This window comes from Penicillium samsonianum (genome assembly GCF_028829775.1).
Source record: "Penicillium samsonianum strain IBT 33392 chromosome Unknown utg000009l_segment0_segment0, whole genome shotgun sequence".
Classification (NCBI taxonomy): domain Eukaryota; kingdom Fungi; phylum Ascomycota; class Eurotiomycetes; order Eurotiales; family Aspergillaceae; genus Penicillium; species Penicillium samsonianum.
The window spans coordinates 1,237,347-1,259,153 of record NW_026643267.1 but is presented as its reverse complement, the minus strand read 5'-3'; the positions used below and the strand labels follow the sequence as shown (position 1 = coordinate 1,259,153).

Here is a 21,807-nt window from a genome sequence, read left to right as displayed (position 1 = left end):
CGCTATCTCTTGGCTGGCCGGTCAATTGAGGAAGGCAACGTGGGATAGTCCATTTTTGGTCAGTTTGGTCATAAGATGTTGGTTGGGTTATCGTGCTGGAGAGGGATTTATAGACTGACAAACGCCGCACCGAGTCTATTGGTATCCACCATTGTCCTCCCGGCCTGGGAATAGACCGCACATTGAAAGCGTCAGTGGAAAGTTCATTCAACTGTTGACACTCGATCTCACCTGCTGCTCACCACAAGCTACTCAATTATATGCGAGAATAAATCACAAATGAAGCATTGAAACAAACCATTGCATAAACCATCTCATAGTGGTAGTCTGCAAGTGGACTTCTGATGCATAGATGGTTATACAATAATTTAAAATCGTTGAAGCTTTACTGTGACGTTATTGTGACTGCAAACTATCCGAATCGTGGAGGTGTAGATAATTTGATTCCGAGTTTTGATGTCAACAGACGCTGAAAACAGCCATCTCGCATTGCATTACGAGAGCTACCTGAAGTAGATGTCACCAGCTCTTACAGACCACCAAACCTTCTCCTCGGAGACCGCTTCAACAATGTTTGAGTGTTGTCTTCTTCCATTCTGCTTCGAATGGCCCTCTGGATGCAATCGTCTCTTGCTAGATCTAGCGATCTCTTCAAACTGAAGTATTTGAGCCTGGGATTTGCCACAAGTGCATCAACAACCGAGACATGTCCACCCTTGACTGCCAACATCAATGGATCCTCAAACCATTCATTCCGGAGGTTGACATCAATTTGGTTATGAAGCAATAGTGCCTGGACCATCTCCAAGTCACCACCACGGGCAGCAATGCAGAGTGCAGTGTCGTGAGATACGATCGTGCTTTCATTGATGTTCAGACGTGTGCCTTGTTGCACTAATAGCCTGACCACATTATGATGGCCGTGTGCAGCCGCTTGACAGATTGGCGGATCTATGAAGCCCCTCCCATTGATCTCCAAGCTCCCCATACTCAGCAGACAAGCAACCGTGTTCATGTGTCCGTGATATACGGCAACGGAAATTGGAGAGTGGCCTGCAACGCAGAGATTTAGGTCGATCCCTAGCACTGCAAGCAGCTGTCGTAGGATCACCGTATCCAGTCTGGTCGCGGCGTGGTGTAGAGATGCAGATGGCGTCCCGAATCTCCCGCGGCCTCCAACAAAATTAACGTTGATGTCTTTCTTGGCCAACAGCCTTTCAGTTATCTCGTAGCATAATGAGTAAGTAGACAGCCAAAGTGGCGTATTGCCACCTTTGTCTTTGTAGCTCACATTGACACGGGGGTGACTTAGGAGCACATTGACCATTTCCAGGCGTTTGCTTTGAATGGCGAGATGGAGCGGCGTATAGCCTTTCCGGTTCTGGATGTCTAAATTCAGACCCATTTGTCCGAGAAGTCGTTTGACAGCATCTACCGACCCATAGGATACTACTTGGTGAAGAGGTAGCTTAGCATCCTGTGATAATTGAGTACCAAGAATTACCTCGGACTTCGGATCGTTTGAAAAAATTATTTCCATCACGGGCCTGTTGAAGCGATGTGCCAGTCCCATGGCGAGTGGCCTGAAACATCCTGTAGATTAGGGTCGCTGCCACTAGAAAGTAGCAGATGCACGAACCCTATTCTGCCTGCGAAGACTGCTAGGTGGAGCGCCGTTCGGCCGTGTTTGTGCTTGACGTCCACTCTGATGTTGGGTTGTTCTAGGATGCTCTTGACGGTGGAGATTTTTCCATAGTGGATGGCATACGACAGGGCGCTGTCGCGCGCTTGATTTTGGACGTTGATGTCTAGATCTGGACGATTGAGCAAGAGTTTACGCACAGCAGCGGAAGAGTATTTGAGCGCCCTCATTAAAGGAGTTTTGCCTCGGTAAAATGCATTGATGCTGGCATTGTGCTGGAGCAAAACCTCCGCAAGACCAACGTTGTCGTATTTGACGGCCAGGTGCAACAGATTGCTGTTCTGAAATTTGATGTTGTATTTCCAGATGCTGGGTTGCAGTCTAAAATGAAGGTTTTTGCATGATTTTGCGAGGGCAAATAATGCTTGCCGTCCAAATGCGACACAATCCACAGCAAAAGCTCGTTGGGCAGGTATATGAGGTTTGGCTGTGATTTGTTAGCTCGTCGGTATATTCAGTAAGAACGATTCATTGCGGAGTGATACTGCAATACTGCACAAAATCCAAGGTCTGTGCGCTGATGATTTCGATCTGTTCGAAGTGATCATCAGCTATAAGCCTGTACTACTAATTCAAAGTGAATGCGAAAGATTTTGTGAACAGACTCACACGCTGTTGAGAAGGGCTGAAGAGAGAAATAGTTCCTTACCGCGTTGAAAGACAGACTAAGATCAAGAGATATTGGTGTTTGTTTTTTCTGGCTGACATACATGCTGTGATTCATGCGGGGTCAAGTTTGATACTATCGTAATGGGCGTTTTTTAAAACGTATTTGGAGATTTGGCAAAGTACGGCTGTTCTGAATCCACGGACCGCAAGACATTGACCCGAGTTGAGGCATAGATAGGTCCGCGTGCTTTGAAATGCGACAGGGTCCATTGAGAGAACAACCGTTCGGAGGAGAAGTACATGACACTATCATTTTGGGAAGGCAAAACTGATGGCGCGAAACTGATGTCCCCTGTGACGAGAATGAAGATGAACTTAGATTGTCTGCACCAGGCAATCGTCGCGAAAAAGGCTCGTGCGACATAAATACTCCTTGAGATGGGATTTTCCGGGTGTATTACCTCCGGATGCTGAAGCTCATTGATGGGACGAGTAACGCCCAAAGACATCTCCAACGTCCGATCTGTGGATATTAAACTTTGCTCATTTGGTGCCGTCCCTTCGTTTATATGTCAATTCTATACACAGCCGGCGAAGCCGGAGGAGCGGCACGTCTGGTTTCAGTAGGACGTGCATATAATGGTGCTGACGGAATCACCAGAGGATAAGTCTCTCCAAACATTTCTTGGATGGATGGCAACTGTCGCATCGGCATTTGTCCCTGACCCTCATGATTGTCATCTCTCGACAGTTTCTCGAGAAGAACCATATCTGGAGGTTGGGCAACCAAGTTCGAAATTGGAAAATAAGTGTGGCTTCGAACGTAGGTCATGATAATATCTCTGTTTGGGGCGTGGGCGAAGAACTTGATGGAAAAGAAGCGTTCTGAGGAGGCCTCGATCTGGTATTTATTGGGCAATCGGCATTTAGCCAAGAGCGCGGAGTTTATATTTACAGCAATAGTGGAGATTAGGAGCTGGGCTGTGATAAGCTGAGAATATGACAGACTAGGTTGCCCCTACTCCAGCCCCTAGAGAAGGTGGAGGGTCTACTTGGGGTCTAAGGATACTTTCATGTTCGCGGTTTAGAGCAAGGTCATTCAAAACCACGTTCCTGGTCCTTCCAGTAGTCTTGCTGCCTGAGTCTTCACAAATTCTCATCTTCTGTAATTCCCATCCTTGTTCAGTTTCACGTGCTTAATTATTATACACACGGTCATGGAGCCAGACCCATAAAACGATAGTCTTGCTGTTGTCCGAGTGTGGCTGGGAATGTTTCCAAAAGGCTGGGGCAGACTATGAATCAATTTATCGATCGATTGGCATGTGGTTTCATCGCAGCATCTATTCCTAGGAACGCATCATCTATTCCCAGGAACGCAGCATCTATTCCCAGGAACGCAGCATCTATTTGTGAGGGTCTCACGTATCCGAAGATGAGGACAGCGTATTCAGATGAGTAGTCAATATTAAAGAAAGCTATAGTCGACTCTAGATACAAGACGTAGCGCGAGGAAGCAAAAGGAACAGGCCTTCTCGCGTTCAGGCGAACCCATATGTAGATCGAGATCCAATACGCGATGAAAGCTGTCGTTCCGAATGCCAGGAGGTGTGCCAGATTGGCACTTTGCACCAGAGTCAAAAGGCCCATCGTGGCTCCAGCTTTTCGTGTTCAATGGGTGCTAAGAGAGGTGAGTTGGGCTCGTACCAAAGACAGATAAACAGAACGGCCCTTATTTTCATGCATTATGTCAGTACGTTGATCACCTCCAATTAGCAGAGACCAAAAGGTAATTCAGCATGTTCCTTTTAGGTATGTCCGTAATAGGAAACATCCGAAGAATACGTGTTCTGCTGATGAGACAGCCCCGAAATGCCCCCGGGGCCGCCAAGAGAAATCGACAGACAGGGAGATCAGTTCACGGCCATGACTCGTTCCTGGGGTTGCATTGTCTAGAACATTATCTTCTCGTGTTCAGCTGAAAAGTAGTGACTCGGGATTGAACTGGCTTTCATTTAACTTAAGACGACAAACTGAATATTAAAAGATTACCCCAGAATGTAGACTTCAATTGAGGGTGTGGAATGCGGCACGTGACCTGGTGGTTGCTCTGTGATTACATAAGAGAGAGATGGTTCAAATGTTCAAATGTTCAAGTGTTTGCAGTGCGCATATTAAACTTGCAATGCGCGTATTACGATGGTTTTGCATTTCTCGGTTGGGTGGTGATACCGGGACGACCAACTGGTATCAGTACCCGTCCCAGGTACCGGACGGACTGCCTACTTTGTGTGCAGTATCCCTTACTAAGCAGTCCGGCCCACATGCAGTGCTCCAGGGCTAGTCCTTGTTTGGAATCACAATCCTCGCCTCTGCTCCTGTTCCTCTTTTCCTTTGGAATGCTTTCTACCTCGCGCAAATTCTGGCAGACACTATTGTCCGCCATTCCTGGTCACTGAACTCCATGTTTTTTTACCCCGTGAATTTCGGAACTTGAAATTGAAAAGCAATTCTTCTACGATTCCTACTCATTTCTGCGGATAACAAACCGAGCTTTTTGGTTATTATTGTTCTCAATCTCGAAACGTCGCACGCGCAGCCAAAATGTCCATTGCAGCCTTGCCCGTGGAATTGATCTCAAAGATATGTGACCATTTGGATTATCAGGATTTGGTCGCTCTGAGGTTATCATGCCGCGCATTGTACAAAAGCTCACTGGAGAATTTTGCGAAGACCTTTTACCGAAAAATCTGTTTCATTGCGACAAGCGAAAGTCTCCACGACCTGGAAGAATTATCCAAGTCAAATGGTCTCCGCGAGCACGTTCAAGAGCTATGGATGATCCCCGTGGTGTTCGATGGCGCTGAAGGGCCCCTCGGCATGATATCTATATCGTCAAAAAGCTGCCGGCAAGTCAAAGGCGACGAGCTGGAAAGTCGGCGTGCGGTCCAAAAAGACATGATTGCGGATAATCGCAACCTGCTGGAATCAGAAGCGTTCAGTGATCGACTTCGGGAATGTATGGATCGATTCAAGAACATCCAAACAATCGGACTCGCACATTACAGAACGGAATTTTTGCTTGATCCCCGGCAGCAGACAGTTCCATTCCTCGGCAGGCGACAGATGATGAGCCAGATCGATTTTCGATTCGATGTTTACAGCCTGCAAGAGTCTACGCGTACCAACAAGGCTAGTCAGATACGGAAACTGAACTCCTTGGCATTATCAAAGCTTTTTCTTGCGTTATGTGGCTCAAGCTGCAGACCCCGAAAGCTGTCCACCTGCGATTCTAAATTCTGTTGTGATATCGGCCCCAGGATTGCCCTCTCCGAAGAGCAATCGGATTCTCTACTGTCTACTTTAGAAGACCTCGAGGATCTTCATTTGTGCATTGATCTCAATGAGGCAGTTTGGCTGAAACTTTTCAGGAAGCTTGCACCTCAACTGGAAGTACTGACCTTGTCGCAAGATCATATGCCTTTTTATCTTGTTCAAGATGACATGCATGGGTATCCGGCAAAAAGCTACGTTGGAAACATGTTCCATGACGTTAGCTTCACTCGACTCCGAAAGCTTCATATAAACAAGCTCGATATCAATTTCAGCTCTTTGAGATCACTATTGCTCAGTGTCAAGAAAAGTCTGGTCTCTCTTACAGTCAAACGGGTTACAATCGGCAGCGAGGAGTCGGGAGCCATAGAAAACCCTCGATCGCAAGATGCTGAGTTCCCTGACCGCCAGGAAAATGAAAGATCTGTCCGATATACATCGCCATCATATCAACCTACAGTGCCATCACACCAACCAACCTTGCCATACCATGGACCTACAGTGCCACCATACCAACCAACCTTGCCATCACATGGACCTACAGTCCCATCATTTCAACCAACACCGCCATCATTTTCAACATCGTCACCGTACACACCGACTGTGTCCCCGCAAGAATATGGACCAGCCCCCCTATCAGTCCTACCAGCATCAGAAACAGCATCGGCCGAAAGTGCACCCCAGTCACCCCAGCTTTCCTCGACTTCCGATTCCTCTGAGGCGTCGACAGAAGAATATTGGAGCAGAAAGTGGATGTCTACATATCACCCATATGAGCCATCTGAAACAGCTGGAGGTTTTGTCTGTCCCACCCGGGAAACCGTAATGGCATGGGAACGCAACGAAGAAAAGATCACTTCTGTGCCCAGCTTTTTGGACATTTTACGGAACGAGTTATCTCTAGAAACACTCTCCCTGGAAGATATTATCTGTGACGGGAATTATTATGATTTCGAAAGAATCGACACTACAGACAAACAAAGGGGCAAAGTGGATTTTGACATTCGCAAAGCCAATATTCCGTTGAAGGATTGGATTTACCGGTTAAGGCCAATTGCTCGCTGTCCGGCCGATCGCATCATAAAGTGTAAGGAAGACGAAGGTTAGTGGTACCTCCCTATTTACTCTCTGTGGTTACTGATGGAAGCTAGAAATGGAGGATTGGTTCGACGAGATGATAGGGAAGGGCAGCGGCTCATTTACCAGATTAGACTGTGACTGCAAAAAGAAAAAGAAGCCGACATGGGGATGTCCTTTTAGATGTCACCGATATTAGGAAAATGTCAGCTTGCATTTATCTCAATAATTCTGCGAATAATTGAGCTCTATCATTACAGTCTTGACACTGCATTCGATTCAATCAGTATGAGGTAATAGAAGTTGCATGTCTTTCTCTTTACGGAATTTCTCCATCATATACCAAGAAAAAAGGTTCCAAGTTTACTATCAAGATACGTGAATGGGACATAATGGGACATCAGTCACATGTAACGTTTCCAACCTTGGAACAACTGGAACACTTCGCTTGCTTGTTAGAATGAATAGGCACAGAGATGAATATGCTCTGAGATCAAAACTGGGCCCCGGCGATACCAAATGAGTAGAGATACTCACACGCGAAGAGGCCCGAGGAAGACTTGCTTGCACACAGTGAGTCAGGAAGAGTCCGAGTTTTAGGGCGTTTTTGCTGCTTCATCGGGGTCTTCACACCTCCCGCTACGGAAGTTGCACATCTCCAAATATACACCTAGCCGTCGGTGGTTAGTTCAGTCTAGCGCCTGTCGTCTTGGGGAGCCATAAGGATTTCTGCAACTTACCATTGATCCAATATGTGAAAGTATCTAGAGATAATCAGCAAGATTCACAAGTCAATATTTCAGAAAAAGAAACTGTACCAGCATTTATGACAGCCAGTGACTGGGTAGCATCAGTTTGAGCGTTGTCTTTTTTAGCAAGCGCAACGATAGGTCCCCAGCCATACGCTTTATCCGCTAAAACAGTTTAGAGAACCATTCATTAGCAGACCGATATGTTGGAAGTGGCATCGTCAAGTACTTACTTGCACGATAAGCACCAAATTGGGTACGCCCGTGGGTGAACTCATGCGCGAGGAGTCGCTCTGGTGTGTTGTGTATCATATTATAAAGGAAATCACCGTTTTTCACAACTGCTGCTTTCTGTGCAGGTTGATACCAGACTTTCGTCTGAAATTGCAACACAGACCACACCCCAGCACAAAATGTAATCCAACTAGGTTTACCCGGAGTGTGATCGGCTGTTAACGTGACTGCTTCCGCTTGTGCACCACCGTATCCAGCCTCAAAACCGTCTGGCATCGTACAAAGAGACGTGCTGGTTTTTAGACTACGAGGACCAGCTGGCAGGGCATTGATCATCCAAAATTCTACACATATCATAGGTCAGATATGGTTTCATGATGATGAACGTTTGAATTAAGGGAGATTTCTGGATAATACTCACCATGCTTAATATCAGAAGGGACATTAGGGTCGAGGACCCATTCGCTCTCGTCGCACATGAAATTCCAGATGGCCGTGTTCTGGATCAGACCACTCGCAAAAATAGCAGCCATTTCTAGAAGATTTATTTCGTAAGGTTGGAGGCAGTGGCATTTTGCGCTGAATGGGTATTTGTAACCTACGATTCACTCGTACAGCGCGGTCTCTTACTCTCGTCTTTGCAGCAACATCATCCCACTTGAAGGTCCCATAAAGAACCATGAAGAGATCTATCATGCGTCTTTGCTGAGGATGCAGGGTTGGATTGTTGTTGTTCATGTTGTTGTTGATCATGTCGAGTGTCATTTGAGTAGCCTGCGCGCCGTAATTGGCCTGCCTCATAATCGATATTAGAAAAATGTAATTCCCACCTCTGAGCTCATCCCAGTGCTCATGGCCCGAGAACCTTGGATAAATTCACTTACCACGATCTTTAGTTGCTCAATAGTGGCATCCCAGTCACCGAAAGTCCAATGGTTCATGCAGCTCTTGTGCACTCGAATTCTAGGAGAATTTGGCAGGGCCGTAAATTCAGCATCAGTGGCTCGTGCAACGACATGATGGAGGTTATCCTCCGAGCCTAGTGGGGAAATAGAGTGATTGCTGTACGGGTGAGCTTGCGCAATCAACACAATTTGCGTCAAAAGGATAAGCTGGCCAAGCAGGGTTCTGAAAGCCCCTGCAGGGCGAGCAAAACCCATCATTTGAGTCAAACGAAGGTGCGATGTGTAGAAGCAAAAGATATTTGGAAACGAGTGTATGATGTTGGGACTGGAAACTGCTGGAGGATAGGACTGTCATATGTACAAAATGCTCAGGTACGGGATAGACTAGAAACTATGATAATCTTTCCGATAGGGCTATTACCAACTCAATCTAATACCAACACTACGTGATACAGTGAAAATTCTCAAATTCTTCAAAGTAGTGTTCCAGTATAATGTGTTCGGAGTACTAATTTAATCGCGCAATATACTACTAGTCCCTATACAACTCTCACCGGGAGTGGGCCCCGGGGTTATACGCCTAGCGTATATGTAAGCGAAGGGCCACAATGTGGAGTAAAAATACCCTTAGACCCTTTAAGTGCGGTATTCGAAACGTTTGATTGGGCGAGTACCTCTTCATTGTTGCCCCGACGCTAGTAGAACCTGTAATCGATCTGGAATGTGGCCCGGAGGGTTTCCGGCTCCTCGGACACAGTACTAGTATATGAAAGTCAACAACGCCAGCCAAACCCTCGGAAGCGGTGCCCAAAGGGAACCTGGTACCGATGACAGAAAATTGGCTAACGAACCTCCTCTTCTCCGCTTTGCAGTATGGGTATATGTATTTCGTACAAGCCTTAGCTCCTGCAGCGGCGCCGCAAATGTTTGAGACAATGAAATTTACCGCCTTCTTCTCGTCTTCCTAGTTCAGACTAGTTCAGCTTCGAAAATTTGGAGATTTTTAATTGATACTGCAGAGGAGGCATGGTAGTAGCTTGATCTGAGTATGCTAAAAGGCTTTTCGGAGAGTATTCTGCGGAGAGTGTAGGCTATCATTGCGTTAAATGGATGGTTTATCGAACGTTAGGAAATCAGTCATATTTTGAACCGGCAGAATAAGTGGCGGAAATTAGACGATAAATCTACTCGGGCCTGTGCGGCGCCGCTGTAGGTCTCCACCGGAAAATTCTTCGACTGTTCGTCCGGCTAGCTCCACTCCAGGGCACCTTCCCGAGCGGATCTGGCCGGAAAATCTACAATCCTCGTGGTAGGGGCCAGTACTTAGGGCTCCACTATTCCTACCTTACGCTATCTATACCGCCTACCCTAATTAGCCTCCGTAATAATGAATCTACGCTAGATTCCTTATTGAAATCAGCTCAAGGAGCATAGGAAGGTCTGGATAACGAGACAATCAAACATCTATCAGTTACATTAACTCATCGGGTCGAAGATGTTATCAAATATGATTTCGAAGGCTTTTAGCCGGCACCTGGGCAATACTAAGAGGTGGGTCCATTAGCCGGAGGGCAAATGAGCCATTCTATAGTGGATAACGCTCCCAGGACCTAATTGCAGTATGCCCAAGTGAGGTACTCTGTATATCCAGGACAGGATACAAGCACTCATTTTAGTCGTATTTTCAATCGTATTTTCCTTTACTAGTATAGTATACAGGGAGACTTCACATAGGCTGGGAGTTCAAATACTTAGGTTACACTAAGCCTTTCAGATAGGTTGGGGGCGAGATATGTATCCATGGATTCCAAGGTTCACATATGTAGTAGTATTTATGAAGTGGAACTAAAGCGGGACTGTTTATTATTCTAAGTTCTGAATTTCATTTACGGGTATGCACGATCCACTTCCCACGGGTTTACTTGAAAGTTGTGCCCCGGGGCTCTAGCTGGTCTTCGAAGCGAACTACAGAGACATGAGACAGGGGAGGAACGAGGGAATCCCGATAGTACATTTTACTATTTTGCCCCATTAATCTCTGCTAAACTATCCACTCAAATTTGGGCTAATATGATGTGGAAATCCTCGAATTTCCAAAGTTTTTTATGCTCTCGCAATCTTCCTTCCGCACTGTTCCAGCGTCCTACCTCCATGGCATCTATCCGTTCGATTTTACTTGTGATTGCCCTGGCTCTCCAAGGCAGTGAGGCACTGCCTGACTGTCAAGGGTACATCCACAGTGGTACAATCGCTTATTTCAACAGCGCGCCCATCACCTTTAGCTATGAGCTTGCAACAGCCTTGGATTGCCAAAGATGGTGTGAGAAGGTATCAAAATGCCAAGCATGGCTCTATGTTGACCAGTCAAATCAATGTGACCTGCATCGTACGGAGGCATTGAGCGTCTCGGATAACGCAGGATTCATCTTTGGCGGGTGCACGACCAAAGCTGCCAACGCATCCCGAACAGCTCCTACTCCAAGCTCTTCGATGCACTCCGCTGTTATCAGTACTCCTACAGCTTCGGAAACAGCTTCGGAAACAGCTTATTCGGTTCGTTCCCATCCTTTTCAGGAATGTTGCTCTGGGCTTATGGCTAACGTGATTCTGCTCTCGAAGGCTCATGCTAGACGCGAAATCCTCCGTCATAAGCAGAAGGGTCACCACCGAAAGCTGTAGTTCGGTGGAAACATATCCCTTCTTCAGGTGGTTTAGGTCACTGGGAGGGACTATTACTGGGTGTCTGCAAGATGTCGGGTTGTTCGTGTATGGCATATTTATCATTTTTGTTTTGAATAAGAGGTGCCCGAGAAAAGGAAAGAGCATCGATGCCAAGGAAGACCTTCGGAAGGAGATACAACAACGACAATATTAGTGGACTCTAATTACGCTTCGAGAATAGCTAGCGCTCTTTCGCTGGATTGTATCCAAGGTTGGTTCCGCTTGCGGTCCTCGATCTTTTATGCCTGTTTCGAATACTAGACTATACTTTCTTAGCTTGCTACTTAGGTACACAGATAGATCTAGGTTTTTTTTTTTTTTTTTTTTTTCAAATTTCTTTCTCGAAGTCTAGCTCGGAGCACATTTCCTGTCTGAGTACGCGATGTTGTATCGAGAGTTGCAGCGATGGAGCTTTTTGAACTGTCTCCCGAGCTAAGAATTGGGGCGTTATCTCTAGGGCGGCTTGGCACGCCAGCCAGACGCCCGGCGCTTTCGGCTTTCAGCTGGATATTCATCTGTCTCATTAATACCGCTAGTGTAGTGGGCCAGTGCGATACTTTAGAGGAAAACTAGTAATGAGTGTAGGAGGCGAGCTCACCGGTAATCACCGAGATTTGCCTCTAAATTCGATAACAGAATCCACCTTTCATGAAATGATCTATTGCGAAAGAAAATATAAAAAATTCTTCACACAGCCGAGGCACCCGCTATGCGAGTTTGAAAAGGAGCTCAAGGCCTCTATATTCAAGAGAACAAGAACCGGCATTGAGGTACTCGAAGCAAGACTTCTAGAGCCCAGTGTTCAACACATCAACACCAGCCATGCGATTGTTCGTGGCTTGGGTTACAGCTCTCCTGCTTGCCTGCAGAGTGCAGGCAGCGGCTGTCTTTGCTCATTTCATGGTAATTTCTGACTTGTCGGCGACGATGACTTGCAATTGCTGACAGCAGAACCAGCTCACGAACTCGGCCAATTATACATCCAGTGATTGGGAAAATGACATGAAGTTAGCACAAGATGCGCACATTGATGCTTTTGCCTTGAATATGGCTTACAATGATCCAACAAACATGAAATCTCTCTCTGCTGCCTTTGCGGCGGCTGATTCTGTCGGCTTCAAACTTTTCTTCTCGTTTGATTATGCTGGCAATGGAGACTGGCCGAAAAACGATGTTGTCGCCTTGATCCAAGAGTACAGCGCTCATCCATCATACTTTTTCTACAAGGGAAAGGCCTTGGTTTCCACATTTGAGGGACCAGGTCGTGCTGAGGACTGGCCCTTGATCAAACTTACTACCAACTGCTTCTTCGTTCCAAGTTGGTCCTCCCTTGGAGCTAAGCCTGCTGTGGAGACAGGTGTTGTGGATGGTCTCTTCAGCTGGGCTGGCTGGCCTTGGGGCGATGAAGATATGAACACGTATATCGATGCATCCTATATCCAGTACCTGGAAGGGATGCCATACATGATGCCGGTTTCACCTTGGTTCTTTACCAACTTGCCGGGGTACAAGAAAAACTGGATATGGCGAGGCGATCACCTTTGGCATGACCGCTGGCAGGAGGTCCTTTACGTGCAGCCCGAATTTGTTGAAATCATCTCATGGAACGATTATGGCGAGTCGCACTACATCGGACCCTTGATTGAGAAAGCGATGGAAGCATTTGAGATTGGCCAGGCCCCGTACAACTACGTCACTGATATGCCTCACGATGGTTGGCGAAACACTCTACCCTACTGGATCGATATGTATAAAAAGGGATCGGCGGAGGTGACCCAGGAGAGCATCATTGCCTGGTATCGACCGGCTCCTGCAGCGGCTTGCAGCAGTGGAGGCACCAGTGGCAACACTGCCGCGCAGTTGCAGATTGAATTCCCTCCCGCAGAAATGGTTCAGGATCGAATTTTCTTCTCCGCTGTTCTGGGCTCTTTCTCTGGGGCCGTAGTCTCGATTGGAGGGGTTGCCGAGACAGTCGGCTGGTCATCTGTCCCAGACGATGATGTTGGTGTTTACCATGGCAGTGTCGCCTTTGATGGTCGCACTGGACCAGTCACGGTGTCTCTGAGGCGAGGTTCCACTGTGATCGCCACGATTGAGGGCAAAGCCATCTCTGGAAGCTGCACAAATGGCATACAGAACTGGAATGCCTGGGTAGGTAGTGCGACGACGGGGAGCACAGTGTCTGCCCGAACCGAGATCGAACTTTCTGACCAAAAGTGTATGAACGGGACTGGCGCTAACAACTTTGCGGGTCTCTGTGAGTTCGCCTGCACATATAACTACTGTCCTCTCGGAGCTTGCACCTGCACAAAAATGGGAATCGGCCATAAAAAGCCGAACTCGACCGGTGTGCTAGGATATCCGATTGCAGGAGAAGGTGCGAGCTACAGTGGACTTTGCAACTTTGATTGCAATCTCGGATTATGTCCTCCCTCAGCATGTGGTACCGTCGAGGTCCCCCTGTTAACGCCCTCCGTCTCGCCATTCTTACCTCCGGCATGCACTTCAGGCAGTGGTGTGGGCAACCTGGGTGGCCTTTGTGACTTCGCCTGTACTCATGGCTTCTGCCCAATCAACGCCTGCACGTGTACAGGACAGGGAGCAGTGAATGTCATGAACCCCACGACCGATGTCACGGGCGCGGCTGCCCCCGGGCAAGACTCAGCCGTCTATGGTCCTTTGTGTGAATACACTTGTCAGCGCGGGTACTGTCCCGAAGGCGCCTGTGTAGCGCAATCTGGAACCTCCACTGGATCGGGGTCAGGCTCTGATTCTGATGGTGATAGTGATAGTGGCGATCTTCACGTTGACGCGTCTGTTGCCGATTCAAAGTCAGGCTCCAACATTGTCACTGGTGTGGGTCCGCTGAACATCATTGTCGCTCCCTCCACCTTGAGTTCCACGACTACATTCTCCATCGAACCTTTGGTGACTCCAATCGAGGTGGCCTGGACTACAACCAAGACTGTGACCATTTCTGGGCAGCCTACCGTCACTACCACAGTGACTCGCACTGTGCAGACGACGACCTTTGCTATACCTGAGATCAGGACGAACAAGATTCCGTGGTGGAATTGGAACATCACCGCAACCAACGTCAAAAGTTCTTCCACAACACTGTTCCCCAGTTTTGCACTAGACCCAATCGTGTTCGCCGATAAACCAGACTTCCCGGGTATCACATATACCGCGACAGCCAGCCGTACTTTGTACCCGCCTCCCTGGCCGTGGTCCACTTCTTCTTTGCCTGTGGCAGTTCCGACCCCTACCGTCAAATTCTCCCAAGGTGGTCCCCGGGGCCCTACCTGTACATCTGGCTGTGGGACGAAGTGTACCTCATTCTGCCATACACCGTGCTTGCTTAACTGTGATGACCCCAAGGCTCATGAAAGCTGGACGGACCCAGCGGATCCTGATCCTCCTGCTAGCCATTCCAAGTGTACTGGCCCTGAATGTCACAATGGAGAGTGCACCGGCTCCAAATGTCAGAGAAAGGGATGCACTGGCTCCGGATGTGACAACGGCACCTGTCTCGATGCTTCATGCAAGTATTCTGGTTGTATTGGCAGTCACTGTGACAAAGATGGATCCTGTGACGGTCCTGATTGCAAAACAGTAGGGTGCGAGGGCCCTGACTGCAACAAGTCAGGTGGCTGCTTTGGATTCGATTGTATTTCTATCGGATGCATCGGTATTGATTGTGACATCAGCACAGGGGAATGCACCGGGCCAAACTGTCATATGGTCTCGTGCACTGGCCCCAACTGTCAAGATGGAATTTGCACGGGCCCAGGCTGTGAATCAGAAGACGACGACTGCGAGGCTAGAGAGGCTGATGTCTGCACTGAAACTGTCTACTCGACTATCGCCACGCCCGCCTCAACATATACAACCGAGACCTCTACCAGCTGCGAAACAATCACTGCTTGCAGCGCTAAAGCTTCAACTACCACCACGACGATTGAAGAGGATTCAATCACTGCTTTGGTCGCTTATTACAACCCTGATGACACTTTAGACACCTCGGCCGCTCGCAGTTTATCTTCTTCCATCGAAGATTTGTTTTCTTCGATCTACGCTACTACAACCACAACCTCGACCACTTCCAAGCCCTCTACGACGTCTACTAAGCCCACCTCTGTCCCTATCGGGGGCAATTGTGAATTTAGCGGCCAGTGCAAGGGTGACTGCGCCAAAGGCAAGATCCTTCAATGCGCCGATTATGGCGGTGGCCCAACATGCACTTGCGTCACCGACCAAAATGTCCCGCCTTATGGGACAATGTGCCAGAGCCTCAAGGATTGTACAGATTCTTATTACTGTGCGCTTGGGGACGACATGGTGTGCGAGGAACGAGACTATTCTAACGGCACACCAGTCTGTCTTTGTATCAAAGGGAATGGCAGTTGATATGTTCAACGCCGAATGGCATCATGTCACGGTGCAGAGTGTTTGAGATATACCAAATAGTACCAGATGGTCATGGCGATGGGGGTAGCGGCAGAGGGAGAACCGTTGGCCGATAGTAATCGATAGACAGAGCAAAGTTGATTGACCTGTATTTAATGACATCCTGAATATTATTTTTTCATTACCCCTCCACAATTCTAAGAGGCTCTCTCGGCTAGGCAGGAAGAAAGTAAAAATCCAAGAGCGCGAATCAAACAAGAGACACCGAGAAATGCCAAGACGGTTACCTGGGGTAGGTCGCAGAAGGCTGCAGTCGCCAGCTAGATAATTGAGGGGCGCAAAATCACCGACGAAGAAATCACTTTCCAGAAGCTACACGGAACTTGCATATAACCTTGGAAGTCCAAGAGTCAGGGCTTGAGACGCAGCTGTATGTACAAATTCGTACATACAGTTAGACCTGGCTAGGAACCGCGGGTGAACCTCACGAACCTCAAGGAGGTTCACCCACCCGGAGGTTAAGGTTCCATGACCTAGAACCTCCGGGCGGTTCTATCTTGGACCGAACCTCATGGAGGTTACCCGCGGGGTGAACCTGAGGTTCAACAAGCATGACAAATAGGTAAAAAACGTGACTTAGGGTCAACTACATAATTTGTGTAGAAATAGGCTGTATTCTCTCGTAATTATAAAACAGAACTTCATTAATGTATGCCCTTACAGGAGGATTTAGTGCATATCATGGGTTCAGCTCCGAATTAGGGTTTCAACTTTCAATTATCAATGGTTTATATTATATCTAGTTATAGTGCAGTGTCTCGTTATAGTTCTGAAGAGTCAAGATTCAAGTAATCAAGCTATATACCCATCCAGTAGTCTCGACTTCTTCCGTATTCTACCGGATGCACGATGCTGCGTATCAGGGAAGTCAGGTAAGGGTGATGCCCTGTTCTTATCTGGTTCCGCAAATTCATCGGCATCAGTCTTCCTCATCGTCAGAATTAACTGCAGGCCGCTTTCCAGCGGCGACTGCTGGGAGTAGCGGTGCGTCTGGGGTTGCTTGCGTAATTGATATAGCAGCCGGTGTATCAAGACGTATCTCAATATCCTCCTCATCATCACTAATTGCCTCGAAAGCATGTGTCTGGACATCAAGTGCTTCGGCCGAAGCGGCTATCTCATGGTCTAAAAGATACTCTTGGAGAATCAGCCGCTGCTCCTCCTTGATATCGAATCTTGTTGTACACATGTATAACATAATACCGCGAACAGTCTCTGGGTTTAACGACCCCCGGCGGTAGTGGCATACATCCCGGGCAGAGTTAAAAAGACGCTCAACTCCGGCACCAGTCGCCGGAACTGACATGATATCACGGGCAATGCTTGCAAGAATAGGGAATTCCCTCTGATGATCTTTCCAGAAGATCCGAATAGATCCTTTGATAGTATCTAATTAGGTAAGGTTAGTTATATGATTCACAACGTAGGCTTACTTACTTACCACTCTGGAGATATTTGGTGAGCTCGTCGTACTGCGGAGCAGTTAATCGTTGTGAAGAATCGCCGTCAAGGGCCTTCTCAAGCTCCGATTCAGTTGTGAATAACTGGCTATCAGATTGTATCATCTCTGATGGTATACGTTGGCTGTATCTCTCAAAAAAAGACTGTCAAAAAAAGACTGAAGACTCTCGCGGTATTCCTTTCTATAGTCCTTTCCTGTCTTAGGATCTGGGTCCCAATCACTTGTTGAAAAGAACTCCATTTTGCTCGACGGCGCTAGGATCGTCCCAATTGCATAGAGATTACCTTCGATACTATCTGTCTCGGCGTAGTATTTCTTTAGTTTCTCTTTCGCAGCATCGAGGGAGGAAAGCATTAGCTGTTTCCAGGGAACCTTCTTTCGACGAAGCTGACCTATCGATCTTTCAAGATGATCAAAGAGCTTATTGTAAATCCTAAAGACAAGGTGGATACTCGAGTCTTTAGTACGACAAACTAGCGTAGTGAGCGTGAAAAAGGGCTGAAGAATACAAAGCAGATAGTCAATCTGTCGCCACCCCTCTGCACTCAATGTAAAATGGTGTTGATCATAGTCGGAACAGAACTTGTTGAATGCGATATGAAGCCTCTTCGCCCGTCGGAGCATTAAAAATGTCGAATTCCACCGTGTACGAACATCCTGGATTAGAAGAAGCCGTAGCGTATTACTAGGCTGGGTATTCAGGAAGGCTTCCTTACGTTGAGGGCTTCCGTTGATATAAACCGCAAGACCTCGGACCTATCAGGAATCAGAGTAGTTAGTGTTATTGAATCATAATTTATGATTCATAAATAGAAGCATACCTTGTTCAGAGTATCGGCGATCTCATGTTTCTGCTGGCGCGCACGAAGTAAACGTACACGATCATCAGACCATTCTGTCTCGGCGTTATCATTTTTTGGCGAAGCCTTCATTTTACCAAGCAAATCAACTAGACTTAACTGAATAACATGCGCAAGGCAGGGCACTTGGACAATCGTAGAATCCGTCTCCATATGTAGCTTCTTGATTGAATCATTCACTGCTGCGATAAGTGTCTTATTGTTAGACGCAGTATCAGTTGTCACCGCGAGCACTCGGTCAGCGATTTGGTGTTTTTGTAGGATCTGGAGAACTACGTCCCCGAGGTTCACGCCAGTATGAGATCCAGAAATTGGCTCAAACCCAAGTAGGACCTCACGATACTCCCATTCCTGGTCTAGGAAGTATCCTGTGATAGCCATAAATGCGTGCTTAAATGGCGATGTCCAGCAGTCAAGCGCAATCGACATTTTTGCACCAGATGGGAGCTGTTGTAGTGTCTCTTGTTGATACTCTGTAACGAAACCCCGGAGGCGGTTGCGAATCACCTACTTGATGGAACGCTCGGTGATGTAGGTGCTAGCCGTGCGTAGGAAATGAGGTCATGGAATTCTTGATGCTCGACGAAGAGGAAGGGTAAATGTGATACAGTGATTAGGTTTAGAATCTTCTGTTCCCATGTTTGTTGGGTAAAGAGAGGCGCTGGTCTTCTCTCGGCCTAAAACATAGTGAATTCATTATTAGTATTAATATTGAATATAGGCTATTTCGAACATACCGCGTCGCTGAGTAGTTGCTGGATATTACCCTTCTTCGTGATTCGCTGTCGACAGCTTGGCCCATCAAGATGCTTCTGCATCGATGAGTTTCCAGTATGATTTGTAGCTGGATGCGTGAGAACTGTACGGCACCGATTGCACATAACGCCAGGCTTTCCATCTTTAGTATGTGCAACTTGTTGAAACCCAGTCCAGCAGTCTGCGCGACGGCTAACCTCCCAGTTTAGCCGCTTCTTCTTGCCAAAATCGGTTTGAAGCCACCAGTTAACGAATTCCGCGGAGATGTCGGTAGTAAAGACGATATACTCGTTAATACTATCTGGCTTGATTTGCGTAAGGGTGTCTAGGGCCCGAGGTCCTGCGCGAGATCGGACTTGGTTGTCTAGAAGGTCTGGAAGGTCTAGAAAAATGAAACTGACTTGTTATGGGGGTTGAAAGGCGCTGGTACCAACATTGGCATCGTAGTCAGCGTGACTTTCAAGGCTTCCGCATCTCGGACTTACTCAGTTCGTAATTGGGTTGTCCCATTGAGTGACAGCCTTGAGGCGCAGGCCAAACTTAGCGAATTTGATGAACATGTCGCCAGGGTGCTCCCCAGGAACTGCTCTGCAGACGCATATCTGTACTGGGATGTCGGCCACCTGCATCTTGGCGTGACCATGTTTGAATCTTTCGAGACTGGGCTCGGCTCTGAAATGCCAATTTCCATGCCTCTATCCACATCTATGGGCACAATTTTGGGACCAGAAGACAATTTCGAGTCTGTGGATGGTGTTGGTTTGTTCGAGTCTGAGATGTACATGTCCGGGATGCACGGCGGGCACAGCGGCAGCAGAACCTCCTCGTTCAAGCGATGTTTATTTTTAAAAAATATCGGAACGCAGGAGATCACCAACAGCTTGGTGACGGCAATTGAGATCCGTCCTTCGCCACTCTGCTACCTCCATCTGCTTCAAGGTGGCGGAGCGGTTGGCGACGTGGCAGCTGATGAAAATGCCTTTGGCTGTCGAGATTGGGACTTTGCCTGTGTTGTGACTGGTGTCTGGTACCGCGACCAAGATGGAACCGAAGTTGCTGGAGCTGCCGTGTGTTGGGTATACAACATCGCCATGAACTTGTTGCCCTTGAGTAGCGGCGTTTGCGGTGCAGATCTCGGACCTGACCCTAGAGACGCCGCACTGGCGGTCAAGGCTTTTGGACCAAATCGGCCGCGTCTCGCCCGTCTCAAGCACACCTCAGACCCACGCAATGTGCTGGCATACGCCTGCCCTCTCTCAAAAGCACCGATGGAACCGAGGCTCATTATTCTCATCACAGGAGATAGCTGCGCCGGTAAAGACTATTGCGCCGACGTCTGGGTCTCCATGTTCCTCGAATGCACCCAGAAAGGCCTCGTGGCGCGCGCAGTCAGCATCAGCGATGCGACTAAGCGAGAATACGCGGCCGCTACCGGTGCCGACCTGAACTGTCTGCTTCAGGACCGTGCCTACAAAGAGCAACACCGATCAGCGTTGACAACATTCTTCCAGCACCAGGTGTCAAATCGACCTCGGTTGCCCGAGGAGCATTTTCTAAATGTGGTATATGGCGCTGCAGATGTAGATGTGCTGCTAATCACCGGGATGAGAGATGAGGCCCCGGTCGCGGCCTTATCGCATTTAGTGCCAGATAGCAGACTGCTTGAGGTTCGTGTCAAAGCTAGCAAAGACACGCGGCGTGCTCGCCGAGGATGTCAAGGCGGTGATGATGATGGTGACAACAGCAGGCCAAAACCGAAGCCCTTGGACTGCCGCCCTAGTTTCATATTCGACAATGACACGGTTGGAAGCGAGGCGGCTAAAAGGGTTGCCGAAGTCCACCTGCTTCCTTTCTTCGATGAGGGCTTTCAGCGACTGGCAAAAATGGTGCGCCCGGTACCCCACTTTCCACGACCTGGCGTCGAATTCCGTCACGTGCTCAACATATCCCAACAACCGGGTGGGCTGAACCTGTGCACATCTCTGCTACAGGCTCACTTTTCCGGTGAATGGGCCAAAGCCGACGTAGTTGTGTGCTGCGAGGCCGGCGGCTTTGTCTATGCGTCGGCGCTGGCTTTGCGGGTCGATTTACCTTTGGTGCTAATTCGCGATGCCGGAAAACTCCCTCCACCCACTGTTTCCGTCTTCAGGTCTACGTCACACATCTCATCTTCGACATCCAACGACCGAAAAGAAAATAGGATCGAGATGGAACGGGATTTGATTCCCAGGGGTGCCTCAGTGGTGGTGGTGGACGATGTGCTTGCTACGGGGAAGACACTTTGTGCGGCGCTAGATTTGTTAGATAAGGCTAACGTCGGTGCTAAGGATATCAGCATCATGGTCGTGGCTGAGTTCCCTGTTCACCGCGGCCGGGAATTATTGCGCCAACGCGGGTTTGGCGGAGTCAATGTCCAAAGCCTTTTAGTCTTTAGTGGTGCTTAGGGAAGGATGACAGGATTTCGGAATCTTGGGCTTGTGACCGAATTCAACTTCTTTCACGTCTTTTTTTTTTTTTTGGTGATAGGTTTCATGACCCCAACCTAGATAAAGTAATTTTTGCTTATTTGCAAACGAACCAATGCAATAATACGTGTTCGTGTAAACAGGGGGCTATCAAGGGAGTATTCTGTGTATTAGACAAAATGGGGGCGCCCCGTGTCAAGACACAGTCAAACTGATATATGAGGTACAGGACAACTCAGGTGCTTCAACACTGTGGAAGGGTAGCCTTCTAATTCTTCCGGATGCCAGAATTGAAAGAAAAGACGAGGAGTTGTATGTCTAGGAAACATTACAGATTGACAGCAACTACAGTGACTGTTCATAAGTTTTAACACCCCAGCCCCACACCACTTTGATTATATAATATTCTGCCGGTCAAAAGTTTCCTTCAATACCGTTGTATATCAAAATCTCTGGCTTTCAAT

At 47.9% G+C, this 21,807-nt stretch overlaps 6 protein-coding genes across 6 annotated transcripts; 4 read left to right on the top strand and 2 right to left on the bottom strand.

The window, feature by feature from the left end:
• Positions 1-4,915: 4,915 nt before the first annotated feature.
• N7471_013475 (uncharacterized protein) lies at positions 4,916-6,751 on the top strand (the record flags this gene model as incomplete). Its single annotated transcript, XM_057286194.1, has 1 exon — positions 4,916-6,751. One exon carries the CDS (start codon positions 4,916-4,918, stop codon positions 6,749-6,751), a length of 1,836 nt encoding a protein of 611 aa, XP_057129519.1.
• Positions 6,752-7,317: 566 nt separating this feature from the next.
• On the bottom strand, positions 7,318-8,864 carry N7471_013474 (transcriptional regulator family TF; the record flags this gene model as incomplete). Its single annotated transcript, XM_057286193.1, has 7 exons — positions 7,318-7,391; positions 7,462-7,485; positions 7,540-7,635; positions 7,704-8,048; positions 8,126-8,239; positions 8,307-8,496; positions 8,589-8,864. 7 exons carry the CDS (start codon positions 8,862-8,864, stop codon positions 7,318-7,320), a joined length of 1,119 nt encoding a protein of 372 aa, XP_057129518.1.
• Positions 8,865-10,760: 1,896 nt separating this feature from the next.
• Positions 10,761-11,288, top strand: N7471_013473 (uncharacterized protein; the record flags this gene model as incomplete). Its single annotated transcript, XM_057286192.1, has 1 exon — positions 10,761-11,288. The coding sequence occupies one exon, from the start codon at positions 10,761-10,763 to the stop codon at positions 11,286-11,288; it is 528 nt and encodes a 175-aa protein (XP_057129517.1).
• An 864-nt stretch (positions 11,289-12,152) lies between these two features.
• N7471_013472 (glycoside hydrolase family 71 protein) lies at positions 12,153-15,740 on the top strand (the record flags this gene model as incomplete). Its single annotated transcript, XM_057286191.1, has 2 exons — positions 12,153-12,233; positions 12,288-15,740. 2 exons carry the CDS (start codon positions 12,153-12,155, stop codon positions 15,738-15,740), a joined length of 3,534 nt encoding a protein of 1,177 aa, XP_057129516.1.
• An 852-nt stretch (positions 15,741-16,592) lies between these two features.
• N7471_013471 (uncharacterized protein) lies at positions 16,593-17,365 on the bottom strand (the record flags this gene model as incomplete). Its single annotated transcript, XM_057286190.1, has 2 exons — positions 16,593-16,839; positions 17,346-17,365. The coding sequence occupies 2 exons, from the start codon at positions 17,363-17,365 to the stop codon at positions 16,593-16,595; spliced, it is 267 nt and encodes an 88-aa protein (XP_057129515.1).
• A 2,154-nt stretch (positions 17,366-19,519) lies between these two features.
• On the top strand, positions 19,520-21,322 carry N7471_013470 (uncharacterized protein; the record flags this gene model as incomplete). Its single annotated transcript, XM_057286189.1, has 1 exon — positions 19,520-21,322. One exon carries the CDS (start codon positions 19,520-19,522, stop codon positions 21,320-21,322), a length of 1,803 nt encoding a protein of 600 aa, XP_057129514.1.
• Between the last annotated feature and the right edge of the window lie 485 nt (positions 21,323-21,807).